Below are 21,705 nucleotides of genomic sequence, written 5' to 3'. Positions count from 1 at the left end.
CCTTGGCAACTTGAAGATGTCCGGACTGCAACTCCCAGAATTCCCCAGCCAGCATTGCGAATGCTGGCTGGGGAATTCTGGGAGTTGCAGTCCGGACATCTTCAAGTTGCCAAGGTTGAGAAACACTGTCCTAGAACTCTTCACCTAAGATAAACTTCTCTGATTTGTTTCCTTCTAGTATGACTGTGTTGGCTGAGTTGATGGAAGTTGCTGCAGTCTAACATATCTGGAGGAGATTTGGAAAGGCAGCTCTAGATTATCTGTTAATATGGAACCATTATTGCATTAAAAAAAAATCTTCCATTTAATCATGCCCATTTCTCAGCCACGATATGGACAAATCCTGCAATTTTCTTGCCGAGATTTGCCTTTTTGAGTGAGGAAAGATGACCCAGCTGGTTTTGTGCCTAAACCAGGACTAGAACTCACGGTCTCTCAGTTTGTAGCATGATGCCTTAAACACTACGTCATTACTACAGGAAGTTCTTAACTTGCAGCAATTCATTTAGTGACCATTTGAAATTACAATGGCACTAGAAAAAGGGACTTATGACCATTTTTCACAGAACCGTTGCAGCATCTCAACGTTAATCTGATCAAAATCCAGATGTTTATCAACTGACTCATATTGATGATGGTTGTAGTGTCCTGGGGGTCATGTGATCACTTTTTGCAAGCCTCTGACAAGCAAAGTGAACGGGGAAACCAGATTCACTTAACAACTATATTACTAATTGACAACGGCAGTGATTCACTTAACAAATGCGTAGTCAGAAAGGCCGTAATATGAGGCCAAATTCACTGAGCAACTGTCTGATTTAGCAACAGGAATTTTGGGTTCAGTTGTGTCGTAAGTTGAGTATCAGCACCGGGGGCGGGATCCTACCTGTTTAACAACTGGTTGGCTTGCTTTACTCGCATGTGTATACGCAGTTTGGAGAAGATTGACCTTCTGGATTACTGCTTGGGAAGGAAAACAGCTGAGGCATGGCAATCCAATTCAATTCAATTCAATTTATTAAATTTATATGCCGCCCTTTTCCCCCGAAGGGGACTCAGGGCGGCTCACAACTCGAACCGGGGAGGGGAATACAGACAAAAGATTTAAAAACAACAACATAACAATATATAATTTAAAAACTCACAACAGTCATACCATTCGAGACGGGGGCACTCTGCCACGTGGCTCAGCAATCAAAGCAGAATGAAGTGATGAGTTTATAGTCCGGTCATAAATGGATAGCTGTTAGGACCAAATCCTGACAAAAGCATGTTAAAACCAAACATTGGTTGGGCCAGCTCAGAAGCCCATGATTAGCTTCTGCACCTAACATCCTTAATCAACTTGTCTCAGAATGTTCTGGGTATTTTAAATTTCTCATAACGTCTCCTATTCATCCCACATAAGTCCACTTCCATTGTCATGAGTTTAGCTTTGAGCCAAGGGCCTACTAAAATAAGAGTCCCAGGAAAACAACCTGAAGATGGTTTCCTTAAATCTGAAAGTGCCTTTATCTGACATTCGTCCTCCCCTCCCCCCCCAGCTCCGATAACTGATTTAATTAGTTAGACAGTGAATTCAGCCTACTGTCTATTATGGTTATCTAGTCACCTTTAATCCTTTGCTCTGTAGGCCAAGTAGGAAAACCAGGATGCTAGGCCTACAATAGTTATTCCAAAGTTATGTATCCTACTCTTCAACTCCATGTGGAGATGGTTCATGAAGAACCCTCAACTGAGAGAAGATAAAGGTAGGTAAGGCGCAGGGGCGGGCAGATGGGCCCACTTGCTAGATCCCAGCTGATCTTCGGAGCTACCGGTTCACCCGAACCAGTCTGAACTGGTAGAATCCTACACCTGATCTGTCCTTTCAATACCCCATATCCTTTAGAGTCAATTAGACTCTCCACTGGGAGGAATATGCATTTCACTAGATCAAGTTTTCAACAAACCTGGATTATGCACCCTTCTGTTCATACAGAAGAAGACAAAGTCTTCTCAATTGCTTCCATGCTGTGAAGCACATAAACACTTACAGCTTCAGCTATTAGGTAGAATGTTCAGGAAAAAAAGGAATTCCCCTTTGCAATGTTATTTTCACCCAATGGGTGTAAATAGACTTTTAAAACATTTAGATCTAGCATCTAACATCGTTCATTTCCTAACTTCATTCTGCAAAAAAAGTCTGAATGGAATAATGAATCATTCTAATGTCTTCTTCCTCAAAGTTGAATATGCCAAGTAAAACATATAATGCCTGATACAGATGAATAACTATGACATAATATATAGCTCTTTAAAACATAGGGACGTATTTAATATTTCAGCGCAGTTATAATATAGCTTGCTGAATTGTTTGTACTTCTTGGAGATAAAAAGAGAATCAGATTAAGTATAATGTTAATACACGTATTGAATGTTATGCTTGATGATTTTGTAAGTTTTCTTTGCCTTTCTCCATGTTAATGTTAAAACAGAGTAACCGATAAGATGATTGGAAAGTTTAGGCCATCCGGATGAATCCTTTTAATCTGGGATATTGGTAAAGGTTGTTTTTTGGACCATTTTCTCCTCTTTATGAATATAGTTTTGAGGTAAAAAAAAGCAATTGATATACATATTTGTTCTGACCCCCCTCCTCCGTCCAGGAACGAAAGCTGAGACAAACGTAAATGAGAATGTTTTTTAATAAGTCCAGACTCTCGTTGGCTGAAAGCCAAATCAACAAAGAGATAAGCACTTTGGCAGCAAGTCCTACAAACCTTGGCAACAATGCAAACAAACTCTGGCAGCAATCCAGCCTGCCAAATTTGTTTCTCGTTAGTCCCTAACGTTGACTTCTGCAAGAAGGGCGTGGCACAAGCAGTCTCTTTTATAATCTGGAGAGGAGCTTAATGAGCATCAGTTGAGCGTAATCACCTCCTGTAATTATGTAGTTCTTGACGCCGAGTAGCTCTTCGACGGCGTGCATCCCGGAACAACTCACAGGTGGTTTCTGGATCTCTCTCTTGTCTCCTCCCCTCTGATCCAAGGCTCAGATGCCACCTGGTGGCCAACCAGTCTCTCTGCGTCCTGCTCGGAGTTGGAACCTTGTCCAGGGTCCTCCATATCCTCCAGGGCTGACTCATAAGGCCCCTCACTGTCAGAGTCTGGTGGCAGCTCCAATGGCTCCTGCCGGGCCACAACACATATTTAATAACTACAACATTAAATATGATTTTTTTTGCCCTGCACCTCTTATTTCCTTATCCTAGTCTGACCTACATTTTGAGATACATCTTAAAACTTGCAATCAGAAGACCATTCAGAAAGTTTCCTGCTCAGAGACCCAACAGAGGGGTGATTCTGATTGCTGGCGGATAAACTGCTTCTGGAGGTTTAGATTCAGATAGCAAGTTGGATTTCCTGGCACCAGCCCCATCCATCTACCTGGAAGCTTTCTGGACAATTATTTAGAAAACACAGGAATTGCCTCTGGCTCTGTCAGGGATTCCTATTGCGAGCAGGTTATTTGAAACTTCTAAGATTGCTACCACTGTTCATTTATCTAGCCATTTCTTGCTCCTCCCTATGCCCTATAGGGAAAACTGAGAAGAGCCTTCTGAGTTATGTTTACAGTGGATCCCTAAACATGTATAACACACACACACACACACACACACACACACACAAACACACACACACACACCAAAGTAATCCTTCCAGGAGTTCTTTCTCAAATAAGTGAATATCTGATTCCAAGCATTAGACTGTGCATTAAGCATGATTTGTTTAATCAACCTTTAATAAATACACCATACGGTAATTCAGAAACTGTGGCTTTACAAACCATTATGATCTGATTCATAAACCATACAAAGTCCAAACTAAACAAACTATATTATGGTTCAGTTTAATGGTCCCTAACCTATGGCCTGTGTTTCATAAGGCCATTCCTGGGGTAGTGGAAGATAACACAATCTTAGCTCATGTGCCGCTTATGCATGATGAGCAACATTACATTATTATTCACACTGCAGTTTGCTTTACAAATACCCCAGCATCATATAATATTCTTTGAACTGTAGCCTGTTTGTGAGCAAGCATACTGAATTATTACAACATGGCTATATTTTTTTTTAATGATAATGTTACGTGGTCCGCGGAGTCTTTAGAAATGTTCTGTAGAAATGGCTTAGTAAAAAAATGTGACTCATTTCTGGCCTCTGCAACCTCTGGTTCCGATTTTTTGACAGCATCACATGATGTAGCAGGAAAAGACTCCTAAAATAGGAACATAGGAAATTGCTTTAGACCATTAGTTCATGCAATGTAACTGCCTTGACAGCTGCCCTCCAGAATTCGGTTTAGGTTGTAGGAATGACACCACATGGTTTTTTGTTTTTTTAGTGACTGGGATTTTTTATTATATTTTTGCAGGATGCATGTGCAACCATGAGGACCTCTTCGCAATCATTTTAAAGATGTTTAGTAGCGGAACAGTCAGCATTTTTAAAAGGTCTGAATTCAAATACAAGATTTTTTTTAAAGATCTGAATTATAAATGGTATAATATAGCATAGATTCCTACCTTTGTCATTAGTTTTTGTTTTCTGGTAAACATACCAAATCATTGATTGATGTTGGATTGATTTTGATTTGATTGATTAAAATGGCAACAGGTTGGTGTCAACATTTAGTAACCACATAGATTTTCTCCAGAGATTGTCCATAAGGTAAAAGTAAAGGTTTCCCTCGCAAATATGTGCTAGTCATTCCCGACTCTAGGGGGCAGTGTTCATCTCCGTTTCAAAGCCGAAGAGCCAATGCTGGTAAAGATGTCTTCGTGGCCATGTGGCCAGCATAACTAAACAACGGGACGGTGTTACTTTTCCACCAAAGGTGGTTCCTATTTTTCTACTTGTATTTTTTACGTGCTTTCGAACTGCTAGGTTGGCAGAAGCTGGGAAAAGTAACGGGAGCTCACTCCGTTATGTGGCTCTAGGGATTCGAACCACCAAACTGCTAACCTTTCTAATCGACAAGCTCAGTGCTTAGCCACTGAGCTACCACATCCCAAACCAAATAGATTTTCTCCAGAGATTGTCCATAGACAGTGATAATTACCCTTAATTCAGATTTTTGCCCTGTTTTTTTTTTAAAGCAGCAATCTCTTCTTACCAGGAAAGATTCCCAAGGCAAACTTCTTAATCTGCCAAAAGTTACAAATTAAAGAGGCCTGTCTCACAAATACGAACTGCATGGTTTGCTTACATAGAAGAGCTGAGTAATTATTCTTGTGAGCCAGGAATTTGGAGAGAACAGCAAGGGAACCCTCCATTTAAACATAGTGTAATCTGTCTCATTTGTAATCCGGAGTTTACTTGGACCTACAGTGGAAGAATGGATTTGGAAGATGGTGGAATTGGGAGAAATGGCAAAGTTGATTTGTTCAATCAGGGATAAAAGACTGGAACACTTTGATGCATTTTTTGCTGAAAGTGGAAAAAAAATGAAATGGTGATTTTTTTTTTGATTTGTTGATTAAAAGGGTTTAATATGTGTACAACATGATGTACTCATCGAGAGGAAGGAGGAATATTAAATTGGTTTGTAGCTATGGTAAAGAATATTAGAAATAACATATATATATGTTATTTATATAATAATAATAATAATAATAATAATAATAATAATAATAATAATAATAAATAAAATTTATCAACACAAATACAACACAAATGTAACAAAGGCAACAGTAAAAATATTGGGTTTCTGTCTGGATGGTCTCTTGTGACGAGTTGATAGACAGAGATTGGAAGCAGTAGACTTCCTCCCATGTTTGGGCATACCAGGGGTTGTGACACTAAATACATATCTATTTCCCTGGCTCAGCTGATAAGGAGGAGGACCTTGTGGCTTCGTGGTTAACACATCTGTCTAAGATGTAATACAGCCCAGGTTCGAATCCCAGTAAGGGTATGGCTAGCTGATGAGAGCTAAATAGCTTGAAATAGATCTATACTAGTCTACCTTTATTTATTTATCAGCACAAATACAACACACACACACACACACACACACACATATACATACATACATACATACATACATACATACTTCGTATTACCTTCCACATTTTTTCTTAACTATCCCTTGTATATGTTTTTATTTTTATCTTTTATTCATGTAAAAATCTTCTATAAAAATGCAACCAGAATTTATGACAGTTACGACAATCATGAAAGGTGAGCTGCATAATCCACAGACACAATATTTATCTCTGATAGAGGAAAGTATTTGTAATTCAGGGTTGAAATGAGGAGTCCTTGGTTCTGTTTGAGCTTGGCTGTTTTCTTGTAGATGTTCCATTATGCAAACTAGGTAACCATCATCAGTCCTAGTAGGGAGTTCCCCATTTCTTATCTCTTTTTGGTCTCCATATGCATCTGAATTCTTCCCAGGAACTGAGGATGTTGTAACGTATCGACATTATTATTAGGGTTCCTTGCACAGTCACTCAGAGGTTTAGACTGGATTTAGCATGTTTATTCACTTATTGAGTCCTTCCCAAGGACCTGGGATAGGCAGCTGTTAGGTATCATCAAAGGATGTTACCGGTAGCTGTTTCAAGCAAAGCTGCCTTTTGCATTTGACTGATGGGACTGATTGTGATTTTGTCAGTGTCAATAATGTTCAAATGGTGCTTCAGATGACTTGAGATAGCACCCTAATTGCACCCTAATGAAATGCCTATTACTATGGGTGCTAACTTTTCTTTCTTTTGCTACAGTTGTTCTAGTTCTATTATTACCCTGCTTAACATTGGACGAGGAGGATTGTGTAGCTCTCTATGTGCTGATACAAAGCCATGATTGCTAATTACTACCAAGTTGGATTGTTGCAATCTATTTCCTCCCCAACAATTACTTTTTTTGGTAGCATTTATAAGTCCTTATTGCCCCAAAAGGTCTACACAGTAATGATTCATTGTCTCTGTTCTAGTGACTACTGGCAAGGGCTTAGTTACCGGATGGAAGGCCCCTAGCTCAATCAATTAAAATATGGCATAAAAGCTATTACATCTTTCTTCCTTCAATGAATTTATTTTATTTCCTAGAAAGAGAAAATATAAGGGGCCGTGGAATCAACACAAGTAAGTTATAACCTCACATCTGGACTTTAATGGTCCATAAGTAGGATAGCACATAAAAGCAGTCAATGTTTTAAGGTCGATCAATATCAATCAATCAAAATTTATTTATGGTTTAAGAACAAACACGTTGATCAGTGTGAGAAAACCAGGTAAGTTAGAACTATTTGAGTCATATACATCCAACTTTCAATACTCAGCTCCTCTCCTGGTTTTGGTCAACTGTGCTTTGCCGACAGAAATCAAAAGTCAAGGGAATAAGAACTTCTCTTCCGACCTAAAATGTCTAATTGATGACTGGCATTGCTTGATTGATCAAAGCTTGCAACGGTCTGATACAAAGGCACCAGGAAGATATTGCCAGGAATCAAATCAGCAACACATTTCTCCTTCCGAGAACTCTAATCCAGCTTCTCCTTCTTCAACTGCTTTATAATAAATCAGCCCCAGAGCATTGGTCTACTTACTCAAATGTGTTGCTACTCTGCCCAGCAATAGTGATCTCAGAACTCTGTCTCAGGACTTTTGTCAGTTCAGCCATCTTTTTAATTAAAAATGTTAGGGACTTAATCTTCAGGCTATCTGCATACCACCTTATTGGCAGAGTTTACTGGGACTTTTGCGATATATAATATTATTGTAATGACATCACCTAAAGCTTTGGAGAGAATGTTTTACCATGTATCTTGCCATCCATGTGTTTTCTACTCTTGAATATCGCTTCTCGGCCTTTTGGCTAAGATCAAGTGTAGTATAAATAGTAATAATTATTCATGTTTTAGTGACATCAGAAAAATGATTTTAAAGTAATCAGAATGGCCATATCAATATTTATTGAAATTCTGGAAATAAAAATCCATTAGTGTTGAGAAAATTCCTGGCAAGGATTGACATGAGACAACATGAACTTCACAGATACATTCAGAGAACAAGTAACCAATTGCACAGTTTAAAGAGTTGCATGGATTCAAATGCCAGGTTGCTGCAGAACATAATGGTAATACAAATATTCAGACACTACAGTTGCCTGATTACAAACACTGAAACAACAATAAGAAACCAGCCAAAGCCAAAACCTTTGCATTTTAGTCTGCTTTTACTAATATGTAATCGATAAAGCAATTGTAAGTTAACTGTCTTGTGTTACAAAATGGTTTAACAATTAACATTTATTTTGCAAACTTGGGCAATCAGATGAATTCCTGGAATCTCAGATGTTGGCTAATGTGCGTGATGATTGTATGTGACTTTGTCCAATAATCATTCTTGGCTCTTAATATCCGCATGAATGATCTGGTTGTGCCTACTGAAAATTGTGTTCCGTGAGTGGTTTTCAGCTTTAAAATGACATCTGCCATGGTGTTTCAACAAAAAAGTTAAGGATTTTACAAGATGCCCATGTGAAAAGTCTGAATTAAATAATTTTCCAATTAGCCTTGAATACCACAGATGATTATTTGAGTTTTTAAAGCAACATTCTTGTTTTTATAGAAAATATAAAGTGAACTATCAACATAAGATAGAGCTGTTAGTAGTTGCCACTGGAGAATCGTGGGAGAATTCCAGAATTTGGCTTCATCAAATTTCTCAGCTTCACATCCCCACTATAATGGCATGTACAAGAATTCTAGACTCATTCTAGAGAAATTAGAAAATAATTGTCAATACTATTTCAACCATATTAACATATGCAGGGCATCGAAGATGGAGATATTTAAAACATTCGATAAGGTGAACACATTTGACTTTTCGGTACCAAGTTTAAATAAAGTTTATTTAATATACCGTGGGCCTAGATACTAAGTGAAACTTCTGACTTTGCTTTCTCTTTTAATAGTAGATTCTCAATTTTATCTTGAAGCCCCTTTCACCATATTATAAGTTTCTAATTTTGCATGAATACCCATTCACATCTGTAAAGTGAATTGAGTGAGCTGGGACTTAACTATTAGGCTGCTACTTTGATTTCTACTTCTACTGATGTTGCCTCCCAGTAGGACTGAATTATCCATTTTATTAATAGCAGGTAATTGCAGAAATAAGATAGGAGTAATTATTTGTAGTCCAAGAAATATCCTTTTATATAAGCAAAGATGATTTATCCTCTGTCTCTTCTGTCCCCTCTCCATTAAAAGTCTGGCATTTAAAAACAACCAAATTCACATGGTGATAAAGTAGTCGAATGCTAATACTACAGACATAAGTGTTGTCTTTGGTATACAATGTCCACTGCTTTAAAAAAATGTCCAGATAAGAGTACACCTTTCTCTGTTCACATAAAACAAAGAGAAGTGCTAATCACAAAATTTACAATAGATTTTAAATAAACAACATTTACGATTATGAAAATGTATAAACATTTAATCAAAAACCTGATTTTAAACTGAAAAGTCCCTTGAACGTCCCTGAACTATGAACTATGAGTTGAAGACATGCTGTAATAAACATATATATTTGGTTTCTTTATTCTGCCTATATTTTTATATAAAGATGAAACCGAGGAACAATAAATTAGCATCACAATTGTCTACAATGAAAATGGTGTTATACAATATAAATAAACTATTTAAAAGCCAGTAACCTTCATGAAAACGAATGGACGAATAAACAAGGCTTGTGGATTAAAAGTTTGATACAATTTCTACAAATGATTGTACAGCCAATAACCCAAACAGAAAAATAAAGTAATTAACACATACATGAGATTCTCCTTTTGATTTTAGTGTCTCACGACATACAGTAATTAAGTACTGGTAAAGCTAGTTACCAATCTAGAAAGCAACATTAAGGAAACCATGGTTTTGCAATATTATCATGGGTTTCCCCCCCTCCCCCCAGGACCTCACAAATGTAAACACAATAAACTTTGTTTTCTTCAAAACCGTAAAGTATTAATACTTCTATCCTAAGCATATTCAATCCACGTTTGTACAGTTACCATTCAAAATTCTGAAATAAGGCAAAGCTTTCATTACGGTGGCAAATTGCATAATACTGATAACTTCATTTTGGATAGAATTATTTGTCCTCTGATATTTGTTCTGCAGCGGACTTTGGCTTGACGTAGATTTGGCAGTATCCCTCTTCATTTAGCACACCAAAGATTTTTTTTGCTTTAATTCTTGTTCTTAAAATGTGTTTTTGGTTCCAAAGGATATACAAAAGGGATGCAGATTTTTCAAACTATCACTAATAAGGACCAACTGCTGGATTTCACCAGTTGATCTATTTGAATCAATAGGACTAACTTATTACTTTCAAAACTATTTGACCCCAAAGTAAGATAAAGCTGAAGAACTGGGTTTTATGAATGGATAAGATGAAACAGACAAGCTTTCTGTGGAGATTCTCAGTCATCCAGGTCATAGTTGTTTCAAAGGTATTGTTTTTTCTTCAAAAGGCAACTGGGCTGTTTTTTTTTCCTCTTGAGGAGGAGGAAGAAAACATTTTGGAGAAGAAGCAAAACATTTTCTTCGTCCTCCTCAAGGAAAACACAGTCCAGTTGCCTTTCAAAGAAACAAGCACCGTTGAGGACAAGAGAATATTACTTGGTGTATTCTGCCTCCTTGCATAAGGGACGTTCTGGGCCTTTCAAAAATACATGAAGAATTTGAGATTAAAAAAAGAGACGTAGAGATATGGACAGGCAATCAAAGCAGAATGAAGTGGTGAGTTTATAGTCCGGTCATAAATGGATAGTTGTTAGGACCAAATCCTGACAAAAGCATGTTAAAACCCAACATTGGTTGGGCCAGTTCAGGAGCCCATGATTAGCTTCTGCACCTAACATCCTCAATCAACTTGTCTCAGAATGTTCTGGGTATTTTAAATTTCTCATAACGTCTCCTATTCATCCCACATAAGTCCACTTCCATTGTCATGAGTTTAGCTTTGAGCCAAGGGCCTACTAAAATAAGAGTCCCAGGAAAACAATCTGAAGATGGTTTCCTTAAATCTGAAAGTGCCTTTATCTGACATTCGTCCTCCCCTCCCCGCCAGCTCCGATAACTGATTTAATTAGTTAGACAGTGAATTCAGCCTACTGTCTATTATGGTTATCTAGTCACCTTTAATCCTTTGCTCTGTAGGCCAAGTAGGAAAACCAGGATGCTAGGCCTACAATAGTTATTCCAAAGTTATGTATCCTACTCTTGAACTCCATGTGCAGATGGTTGATGAAGAACCCTCAACTGAGAGATATGTGGGAAAAGAAAGAAATCACAGTGAAGACAGACAGAGGGATATTAATTGAATTCATTAATCTGCATTCTTTCCGAATCCAGAATGGAGTTAAGTGTGACAAGTAAAGAGATGCTGCTGCTTGATGTTTTATCTTAGGCTGAGGTTAAATAGTAGCCACAAGCTGATCTGGTACTAAAAGCTTTGAGAAGTGATTCCAGTAATGTTTAATTTGATCCTGGGATTGAAGGCCATCATCAATTGTTTTGGAGCAGCTTTCTCCCAAAATTTGGCCCGTAGTAGAGGAGAGATACTGCCTGGCTGAACAACATGATCCCAATGACAAAAGCAACCATAGAAAACATTAAGAATGTCACGCTAATCTTTATGAATAAAATTAGTTTCTCATCATCATAATTTTTGCTCATGTTTGTTATCTTCAGGTTGGACTCACAGACAGATGAAAATCCAGGCTGTATTGATTTGCTTGCTTGTGACACTATTCTGTATGCGTGTGCACGTGTGAGCGTGTGGTTCGCTCCAGATTTTGGAATATAATGTAAGATATACAGATTCCTTTTGGAAGGAGAAATAAGAATTCAGTCTTTGGAAAGACGACGCAGGGAAACTGCAGTGTTGCATTCTTTAGAGATGTTTTCAGTCCTGCTAACCAGTTAAGGGGTGTAGTGCATGCAGATCCCTTTGATCTGTTAGCTGAATAACACAGATAAAACTCGCTCCTAAATTTATTCATAGTGGTAACTGGCAAAGTTTTTTTTTAAAAACGTATAAGCATTGTTCTTTCCTTTCCATTTTTTTTTGCCTTTATTGATGTTGATGGTGGTATAAATTTCCACTTATAAATCTCCTTTTATTCGAGTGATTAACGTCCTATACAAGTTCCTCTGGGGAGACGGTTCATTCACAGTTGGCAATGCAAATACCCTGATACATCACTTATTTACTATTAGTATTTGATTATTATAACATTTTTGTTTTTTGTTTTCGCAAAGTTTCTTCAAACCAAGTTATTTCAACTGGCGTCACTCGGAGAACTTTTAGAGTATTTTTCTTGTCGGAAAAGCAGAAACTATCTCAAAGGCTATAATTTATGCTCTCTTTGCATGCAGCATCTCAATGAGAAGGTTATTACATGGCACATCCCCATTTAGGTGCTTATAGTAAAGATACTCTTCAGCCTGCATGCTGATTGCCCGGATTTCTGGGAGTCGCAGGAGAAGTTGCCCAAATTTGTCTGTCTGCTGTGGATAGTTGCACATGGTGTAGTCCAGCAAAGCAGCATTGACTTGCTCCTGAACACCTTCTACCAGCTGAAAGTTCTCTAGGTTCTTGACATCTGAATAATAATAAAAAAAGATTATTTCATTTCATTTATTGAATTTCTATGCCGCCCAATCCCGGAGGACTCCGGGCGGCTTACAGAAATGAAAAAAAGAATTAAAAAGAATTATTAAAACAATGGGACACAATAAGTTAAAAAGGAAACACAACAGGCACCCAATCAGACGGGGCTGGACCACCATCAAGGGGTCAACAGCCCCAGGCCTGCCAGAAAAGCCAGGTTTTAATGGCTTTGCGAAAGGCCATGAGAGTGGGTAGGGCCCGGATCTCCGGGGGCAGCTCATTCCATAGGGCCGGAGCAGCAACAGAGAAGGCCCTACTCATGGCATAACTGTGGTTCATTTAGGTAACCATTGAAAGTTGCAATGGCACTGAAGAAAGTGATTTCTCATACTTATAACCATTTTAGCATCCTGACTCATATTTATGATGGCTGTAGTGCCCCAGAGTCATGCAACCACCTTTTGCGACCTTCTGACAAGCAAAGTCAGTGGGGGAGCTGGATCTCCTTAACAACCGTGTTACTAACTTAACAACTGCAGTGATCCACCTAACAACGGGGGGCAAGAAAAGTGGTAGAACGGGTCAACATTCACTTAACAAATGTTTAACTTAACAAAAGTTGGGTTCAGTTCAGTGGTGGGTTTCAAAATTTTTTAGAACCTCTTCTGTAGGTGTGGCCTGCTTTGTGGGAGTGGCTTGCCAGCCATGTGACTGGGTGGGAGTGGCTTGCCAGCCATATGATTGGGTGGGAGTGGCTTGGCAGTTATGTGACTGGGTGGGTGTGGCCAACTTGTAAAATGTGGTGAAACTCACTTAACAACGCTCTTGCTTAGCAACCAAAATGTTGGCTCAGAAACTCTGGCATTTGAAGCACGCAAGTCTTAAAGCTGTCAAGTTACAAGACCCTTGCACCCCTAACCCTTTAGAAAAAAGAACCCCAGGGGTGTTCAAACTTGACAGCTTTAAGACTTGTGGACTTCGACTCCCAGAATTCCTCCTCTCGCTCTTCATCTTGATGCTGTGCGGACGGACGGAGGGAAGGAGCTGGAACCGGTTCTAAACAGCACTGTAGATTTGTGGAACCTCTTCTATAGAAGAGCTTAGAACTGGCAGGAACCCACTCGGGGTTCAGTTGTAGTCGTAAGTTGAAGACTACCTGTCCTTAATTATTAAAACTGTATTTCATTAATATGTTTTTCCTCAGCGTGAACAAATGGTTTCCATGCTCCTGAATATTGGTTGAATCTCTCTGCCAAGTTCCTTGAAGACCAAAACAAGAACAAAACAACCCCCCGTCCCAAGAACAAAAAATCCCACCAAGCCTAACTTTAGAATGTTGTGCTGGAATTCTGCATAAAACTTAGATCATTGAGATATCCATGGATTTTGTACAAGGTCATCTCTTTCTTTTCCATGTATCTTGTGGGGGAAAAAGGTTGAAGAATGCCTCACATTCAGATTTGTAATATATAGTTGGCAAATGGGTCCCCCGAGAAGAAGGCGTATCTTTAACCCGATATATTACACAATTCATATAATTCTGTATTAATTCTTCTGATCCAAGGTGAAATCTCTGTCCAGGGCATGCTGTAGTTAATTCTAATAAAAAAATGACAGGCTTCTTGTTTCTTTTTTTTTTGACATTTTTCTAAATTATTCTGAAAGACTTTGACTTGTCCATCCTGAGGCTAATGAACCATCTGGAATGTTCCAGGGACTGCCAAAATAACCAGCCTGACCCACAAATGTGTGTGCGTCTGTTTCTGTATTCCACAAATATTGTCCTTTAGACTAGTGGTCTCCAACCTTGGCAATTTTAAGACCTGTGGACTTCAACTCCCAGAGTTCCTCAGCCAGCAAAGCTGGCTGAGGAACTCTGAGAGTTTTAGTCCACAAGTCTTAAAGTTGCCAAGGTTGGAGACCACTGCTTTAGACAAACTGTTTTTTTAAAATATTGATAAAGATCTTCTTCCCATTGGAAGGTTTTAAAAACTTTAAACTCAGAGTGTAAAATAGTTTGCAAATCCCAAAGGTGCTTTTTTCAAGAGGCAACTGGAGACTTTCAGAGCTGAAGAAGCTTCTTGGATGAGAATTGAAACGTCTTCAAAGAAAAACCAGAAAGTCCAGTTGCCTCTTGAAAAAACCACTTTTGGAACAACCATGCCTTGGATGACTGTGAATCTCCATAAACACAGTTTGCAAATATTTTCATTTATTATATTTATTCCCAACGGCCGATAAGATCTCACAGGATGGGCCTTCTCCGGGTGCTGTCGACCGGACAATGCCGGCTGGCGACTCCTCGGGGAAGGGCCTTATCTGTAGCAGCTTCAACCCTATGGAATGATCTACCCCCAGAGATCCAGACCCTTCCCACTCTCTCGGCCTTCCAAAAGGCCACTAAAACCTGGCTATTCCAGCAGGCCTGGGGCTGTTGACCTCATGAACGAGGTCCAGCCCCGCCTACATTCAAGATCAAGAGCCGAGGTGGCTATCAAGAGCCGAGGTGGCTCAGTGGGTAGAGTGCAGTACTGCAGGCCACTTCAGCTGACTGCTAGATCAGCAGTTCAGCGGTTCAAATCTCACCGGCTCAGGGTTGACTCAGCCTTCCATCCTTCTGAGGTGGGTGAAATGAGGACCCAGATTGTTGTTGGGGGCAATACGCTGACTCTGTAAACTGCTTAGAGAGGGCTGAAAGCCCTATGAAGCGGTATATAAAAATCTGCTATTGCTATTGCTATTACATTGAGTGCATGTCGTGTTTTTTTTTAATCTGTTCCCTTTTCCCTATTTTTAATTTTTATCTTTTTTTAGAGTTGTATTTTGTAAGCCACCCGGAGTCCTTCGGGATTGGGCGGCATACAAATTCATTAAATTTCAATTTTCAATTTCAATTTCCTCTATCAACTACTCTAAACTCACTATAGCTACGCTAGATTCCTGGTACAAAGTGATGTCCACAAAGCATTTCCCTTATGACTCTTCTAGACTGTCTTCAGTCTAGAATTTCTTAAGACCTGAAATACAATTCTGGAATTCACTCAGGCATAATCTTTGTCTAATACACGTTATGCTGGCCAGTCCTATGTACAAGCAGATTCTCTAAATGTTTCATTTCTTTGGGACACAAATCTATGGCACAGTTCAAGTGCACCATCTCTCTTTTTCTTTTAGGCTCAATACCGTCTCCTTTACTATCTCTGGCCATGAAATGACAGGTAAATCCATCCTCTAATAACATTTCATTAGAGGTAAACCAGAGTTAATTTGATGTAGCGGTTTATGCACCAGGAGATTGTGAGTTCTAGCTTTGTCTTAGACATGGAAGTCAGCTAGGTAATTTTGGTCCAGTCACTCTCTCTTAGAATGGAGGCAATGACAAACCACTTTGGAAAATGTTAAGAAATCTTCAAGGATTAGACAATGCTAACTTGACTTGCATAAAATAAAAAGAATGTATAGTATACAATTGAAACATTTTATACATCTGCAAAATTGTACAGGTCCATGTAAAAATACACACAGTATATATTTCTTGACTGTGTGCTAAAGAAAGTCACTTTGGACAAATCTCCCTATTTGGGTGATGGATTACCGAAAAGGAAATCAAATATTTTTCCATTGCATGTGAATTCTTGTAAATGTTCCCCAGTTTCTTCCATTTGAATCAATAAAACCATATTTCTTTTATTATGATGTGGCTGATTGTATGTATTTATGTATGTGATGCATTCATAAATTTGACAGCCATTCCCTATATGTGCTTCAGCCCACAGCAAAATCCTTTCAAAACAATGAAATGTGCATGTATAAAGATGGCACTGGATGTATGACAGATGTTTCACATCTGGAAGGGCCCTTCATTTGTAAAGTATTCCTGGCCTTGAAGGTCATGTTACCAGACTTCAGGCAAAACACGTTTGCTGTATAACTATTGGTAATAAAGACAAAAAACCTCTTATCCTAGACTAGATGATCATACACTCAAATGCTCAATGAGCATTCGGTTGCAATGTCCCATGATCCTATTTGATATTGGAATTTATTGATAATTTTGCACTGAAAATATGCAACTTTTCTTTTTCTAAAAATAACTTCTGCTTTTTTTTTAAAAAAAAAACCAAAACCCCAAAGCATTGTAATGAAAACAACTGAAAGGAAAATTGTAAATAAATGGTGTTTCTGAAAGAACATTTGGTGGCTTTTTCCCAGATTACCTTTAACCCAAAACTCATTCTAAAATAATACCCCCACTCTCTGCAATGCCTTAAATTGTTGATTAACTGATCTTAATTAAATTGGGCGATTAAATGATAAAGGGTAGAAATTTGGATACCCACACATAAAAAAACCTTGTTTAACTGAGGCTTTAAAACTGAGGCGTTAGGGGGTGTCAAACTCACAGCCTGTGGGCCAGAGGTGTCATCCTCTGGCCACGCCCACCCCCAGTTTAGCGAAGGGGGGGAAAGTCATGATATGTCACGTGACCACAACGTGACACTGTGAGTTTGACACCCCTGCTTTAAAATGTCTTTTAGGTACACTTAGTGCTGCAAAGAGCTTTGATTGATTTACAGAAAATGATTCACCTTCTGAAAGGGAAAAAAAAAGATAATGGCAGTCTTGGGGAAATACAATGCATTGCCAGTAGGACTCTTTTGGTGTCAGCACTGCCAGGAAATTAAATCTGTTACTTTAACAAAGTAATCTTTGGAATTTAAAAGTTATTTTTTTCCCTCCCAGTGTCCAGGTTCTTGGTAAATGGATGCAGAGAACTGAGAATTCATGAGTTATGCATAATCTAAGAAATCAGCATTTTCAAGTTTTGAAAGGCTTGTGCCAAAAAGGGCTTTCTTGCTGTATGCTCTTTCAATTCAAAGTACAAGAAAGGGAAAAAATAGTATCAACCTCTTATCTCTTCCACTTTATTCACTCAGGGACTAATTACCAATTTTTAAATATGAAACAGTCTTACTGAATGTTCACAGAGGGACACATCTCTTTTCCCATCCTTACAGGAGAGTAAACCCTGAAGTCTTGTACAAGATATGGTATTTTTGCAAGCTCTTGCAATAGTATTTCTGTCAAACACAGAATATATCCTTTCTATAATTTACTTCTAAAGATAAGTTTTTTTTAAAAAAGTAAAATTAAAATGCCATTCTGTTATGCAGTCACTCTGAAAGTCTGTCAGCAACATCTTAACATTCCGATTTCTGACAGTTTATCCCTTCATCACAAAATAAAGATGCTTAGCTCAAAGTCTGCATATTAAATACGAACAGAAAAGAGTATGATCTCATTTTTTTTCCCCAGTAAAAGCACAATGGGTCTTAGCCTTCAGAGAAGAAAAAATATTTAGGTTTCACAGATGCTTCCTTTCCTCATTTTTGAAATCCAGTGCAGAATAATTGATAGAAAACTCACTTAGTTTGCAAATTCTGAAAAGGGGAAATTAAAAGTGAATGGCAAGTTATACTTTGAAAAGTGGCTGCTGTGCAAAAGTTGGGTAAGTAGTTTCCAGTAAACTATGTTTGCTACAGAACTTAGAAATCTGACTGCTGTTCTCAAGGAACTTAAGGTTTTCCATACCAGTTGTATTGGTTTATAGCTGAAATGCTAGGGACCCCTAAGAAATTGATGTCTTGTTTTATATCATTATTCAGAAGACTGGCACTATCTTCTTAAAAGATTGACATAACTTAAAAAGGTAAAATAAAAACATAGTGGGAACTACAGGGGGGGAAAACAACCCCTGTTAGTAAAACACAACACTAAAACAAGCATTAAAAAAACCTGAGGAAAAAAGTTGCTAAACTATAATGAGGAGACTTGTTTCCGATTGAGGCGGGAGTTGGTTGCTTACTCTGGGCCCTGCCAAAAGAAAGTGGAAGTGATCATTGATACAACACACAGACGGAAGTTTGGTGTAGTGGCTAAGATGCAACCTAAAAACTAGGAGACTGTGAGTTCTAGTTTCACCTTAGACACAAAGATAGACTGGCCTTGGGCCACTCACTCTGTTTCAGCCCGTAGGAAGGAGGTCACAGCGAGTCACTTCTGGAAAATCTTGCCAGGAAAAGTGCAGGAATTAAATCAGGCAGTCACCAGTGACTGCACCAACTCAAAGGTATAAACAAACAAACAAACATACTATGCATACATACATATGTACATACATACATACATATGCATGTCCTGCTAATGAGCTGTGGGATGTACCATACAGTAACATATGAACCCGCAAAGCTTTTATGAACATAATGAGGACCCAGATTGTTGGGGGCAATATGCTGACTCTCTGTAAACCGCTTTGAGAGGCCTGAAAGGCCTATGAAGCGGTATATAAGTCTACTGCTATTGCTATAATGAATTGGAACTGGAGGGCAACTGTGAAGCTGTTTCAACATGGGGAATTTGTGGAGCCTCAAAGCTACATTACTTCCACATTCTGTAGCAATAACAATAGCAGTTAGACTTATATACCGCTTCATAGGGCTTTTCAGCCCTCTCTAAGCGGTTTACAGAGTCAGCATATTGCCCCCAACAACAATCCGGGTCCTCATTTCACCCACCTCGGAAGGATGGAAGGCTGAGTCAACCTTGAGCCGGTGAGATTAGAACTGCTGAGCTGCAGATAACAGTCAGCTGAAGTGGCCTGCACCCTAACCACTGCGCCACCTCGGCTCTTACCATTTGCAATTTCTTAAATTTCAAAGAAATTTAAGGATTGTTCTATGTCCGTCTCAGTCTTGAGAATCAGCCAATAAATAAGCAATTCTGAGCTCTGAAGTTACCAACGCATGACTATTCGGCACATGAATGTCAAAGCCAGGCCTCTTTTTGGGGTAAAGACATCTCTGTTTTATCAACCAAATTGATAAAAACACCCCACCAGGGTAAATAAAAAATTGAGAATCACCGAGTTACACTCAGAAAAAGGATGATGGCCTTTAACATTTATTCAGAGTCCCTCACCAAGAGGAGCGAACACACAGGGTGAACCATCTCGCCAAAGAAAGTACAGATACTTAATATGTTTATTACCTGCCTGAGCAGTCTTTGGACACTCTCTCTTTATTGTGGCCATAAAATATTTTTTGAAGCTCAATGACATGTTAAATAATACTTAAATTGTTTTTGGAGGTTTTTGCCTTTTTAAAGTGCTTTACAACAACTCACGAGTTTCCATTCGAGCAGAAATAATAGGCTGGATTCAATGATACTTCCTCTGAGGAGCCGAATAAGATGCTTACTTAGTAAGGAAATGGTGGAATTATTGGGCCGAATCCTATTTAACTTCTCACTATTAAGGATAGTTAGAACCCCAATTTGTTACAGACCACTTCACGAGTCAAATAAAAAGCACCCTTTACAACACTTTATGGCATCAAGCTGCCAGGTGTATTATTTAAAATTATCTTTCATTTTTCTTCCCCTCCCTTTTTTTTAAAAAAAAGCATGGTGTAGAAAATGGTACTTTTCTACACAACAGATCAGCCGCACCGCCTTCCCTTTGCTAAATTGGAAATGCTATGAACCAGGAAAATGTCTTTTGAGGTCAAAGGAAAAGATTTTCTCTTTTGTTCACCCCTAGAACATGGTTCCCGTAGCAGCATTTTGAACGTGGTCTGAGAGGGCATTAAAAGGAGAGAAAATAAATGGGGAGGATTTCATTGTCGTCTCTCCCCCAGAGTGTTAGTGAAACTATTCCAATAGTTGGTAGGATTGGAAAATAGGACTGGAAACTACCTTTGTGTTTTATTTACCTCCTCCTTCATCATCATGTCTCCCCTGTCTGGCCAGCCTCTTAGATAACATTTGCCTTTTAAAGGATAGACTGAAGTAATGAATAATATGCAAAAAATCTTTCTCCTCCCCTGGCAGAATACTGTTCCCTAAAGAAAACATGGAGCCTTTGCCCCTTTTGTCTTATAAAGACCTAAATGGATAAATATGGCTAATCTAATCCCATTTCTACAATTGTTTCCTTTTTCCAAAATTGTCATCCTCTCACAACCGTTTCTGCACTCTTTGCTGTCTGATAGCTTCCTCATATATACAGGCATCTTAAAAACAATAATTCTAGCGTCACGGAGCATCGCAAGTGGTAAGTACACATGCGTGCTCTGCGCATGTTCATGTGGTGGATGATGGGCCCTATTGCACCATACCGGTTGCAACGGGATCTGGAAATCACCACTGCTCCAGATGTATCCATTTTTATGAATCCTCCATATACCGTTTACTGCATTTGGTTTGGTTTGGTTTTATTCAACTTGTATGCCGCCCTATTCCCGAGAGACTCAGGGCGGCTAACAAACCGGGAGGGAAGGGACACAATACAAAAGGAAAAAGAAAATAAAGACAAACAACAATACAGAACCAGTTTAAAAGGTCTCAACAGGCACACCAATTCGAGTGGGGATGGAACTCAGCAGCCCCAGGCCTGCTGGAACAGCCAGGTCTTAACGGCTTTACGGAAAGCCTGAAGGGTGGTGAGGGTCCGAATCTCCACGGGGAGATCGTTCCAGAGGGCCGGAGCAGCCACAGAGAAGGCCCTCCTCCAGGTAGTTGACAGCCGGCATTGGCTGGCGGATGGAATTAGGAGGAGGCCTAGTCTGTGCGATCTAACGGGTCTATGGGAGGTAATTGGCAGGAGGCGGTCTCTCAAGTACCCAGGTCCAATACCATGTAGGGCTTTATAAGTGACGACTAGCGCCTTGAAGCGCATTTGCCTCTTAGCCAGTTCTGCAGTATTAAGCAGGGGTTAAATCCTCTGAAGTCTGCTACAGTTGTGGTGAGTTTGCTACCGAGTACACCCATGCGCTCCTGAGGCACGCCCGCACAGCGCTAAAAAAGGAACATTTTGAAGCCTTCCGAAGCTGCAAAGGTAAGTAGAACAGTATGGGGTGTGTGTGTGAATCCACTGTGCCACACAATTTAGATTAGCTAGAAAGCAGGAAATCTGACAATTCCAGCTAATAAGAATCACGTGTCACAGCTGATCGTCTCCCAGCTGATCATCG

The 21,705-nt window shown here is 39.2% G+C and overlaps 1 protein-coding gene and 1 pseudogene across 6 annotated transcripts in view; one reads left to right on the top strand and one right to left on the bottom strand.

Moving 5' to 3' along the window:
- Window positions 1-3,889: 3,889 nt before the first annotated feature.
- The window catches only part of NR5A2 (nuclear receptor subfamily 5 group A member 2), a 133,844-nt gene continuing 116,028 nt past the window's right edge, over window positions 3,890-21,705 (bottom strand). For 5 of the 6 annotated variants that reach the window (XM_032217249.1, XM_032217248.1, XM_032217251.1 and 2 more), the window contains one exon: window positions 10,964-12,668. In XM_032217249.1, the coding sequence (XP_032073140.1) occupies window positions 12,421-12,668 (248 nt within the window). In that variant the 3' untranslated portion in view covers window positions 10,964-12,420. Of the gene's footprint in view, window positions 4,264-10,963; window positions 12,669-21,705 lie in introns of those variants that run through there. The other variant, XM_032217252.1, reaches the window with a different exon arrangement.
- Window positions 7,849-7,933, top strand: LOC116509841 (annotated as a pseudogene).

This window comes from Thamnophis elegans, chromosome 5 (assembly GCF_009769535.1).
Source record: "Thamnophis elegans isolate rThaEle1 chromosome 5, rThaEle1.pri, whole genome shotgun sequence".
Classification (NCBI taxonomy): domain Eukaryota; kingdom Metazoa; phylum Chordata; class Lepidosauria; order Squamata; family Colubridae; genus Thamnophis; species Thamnophis elegans.
The sequence above is the reverse complement of the archived record's forward strand: the minus strand, read 5'-3'. Positions and strand labels throughout refer to the sequence as shown.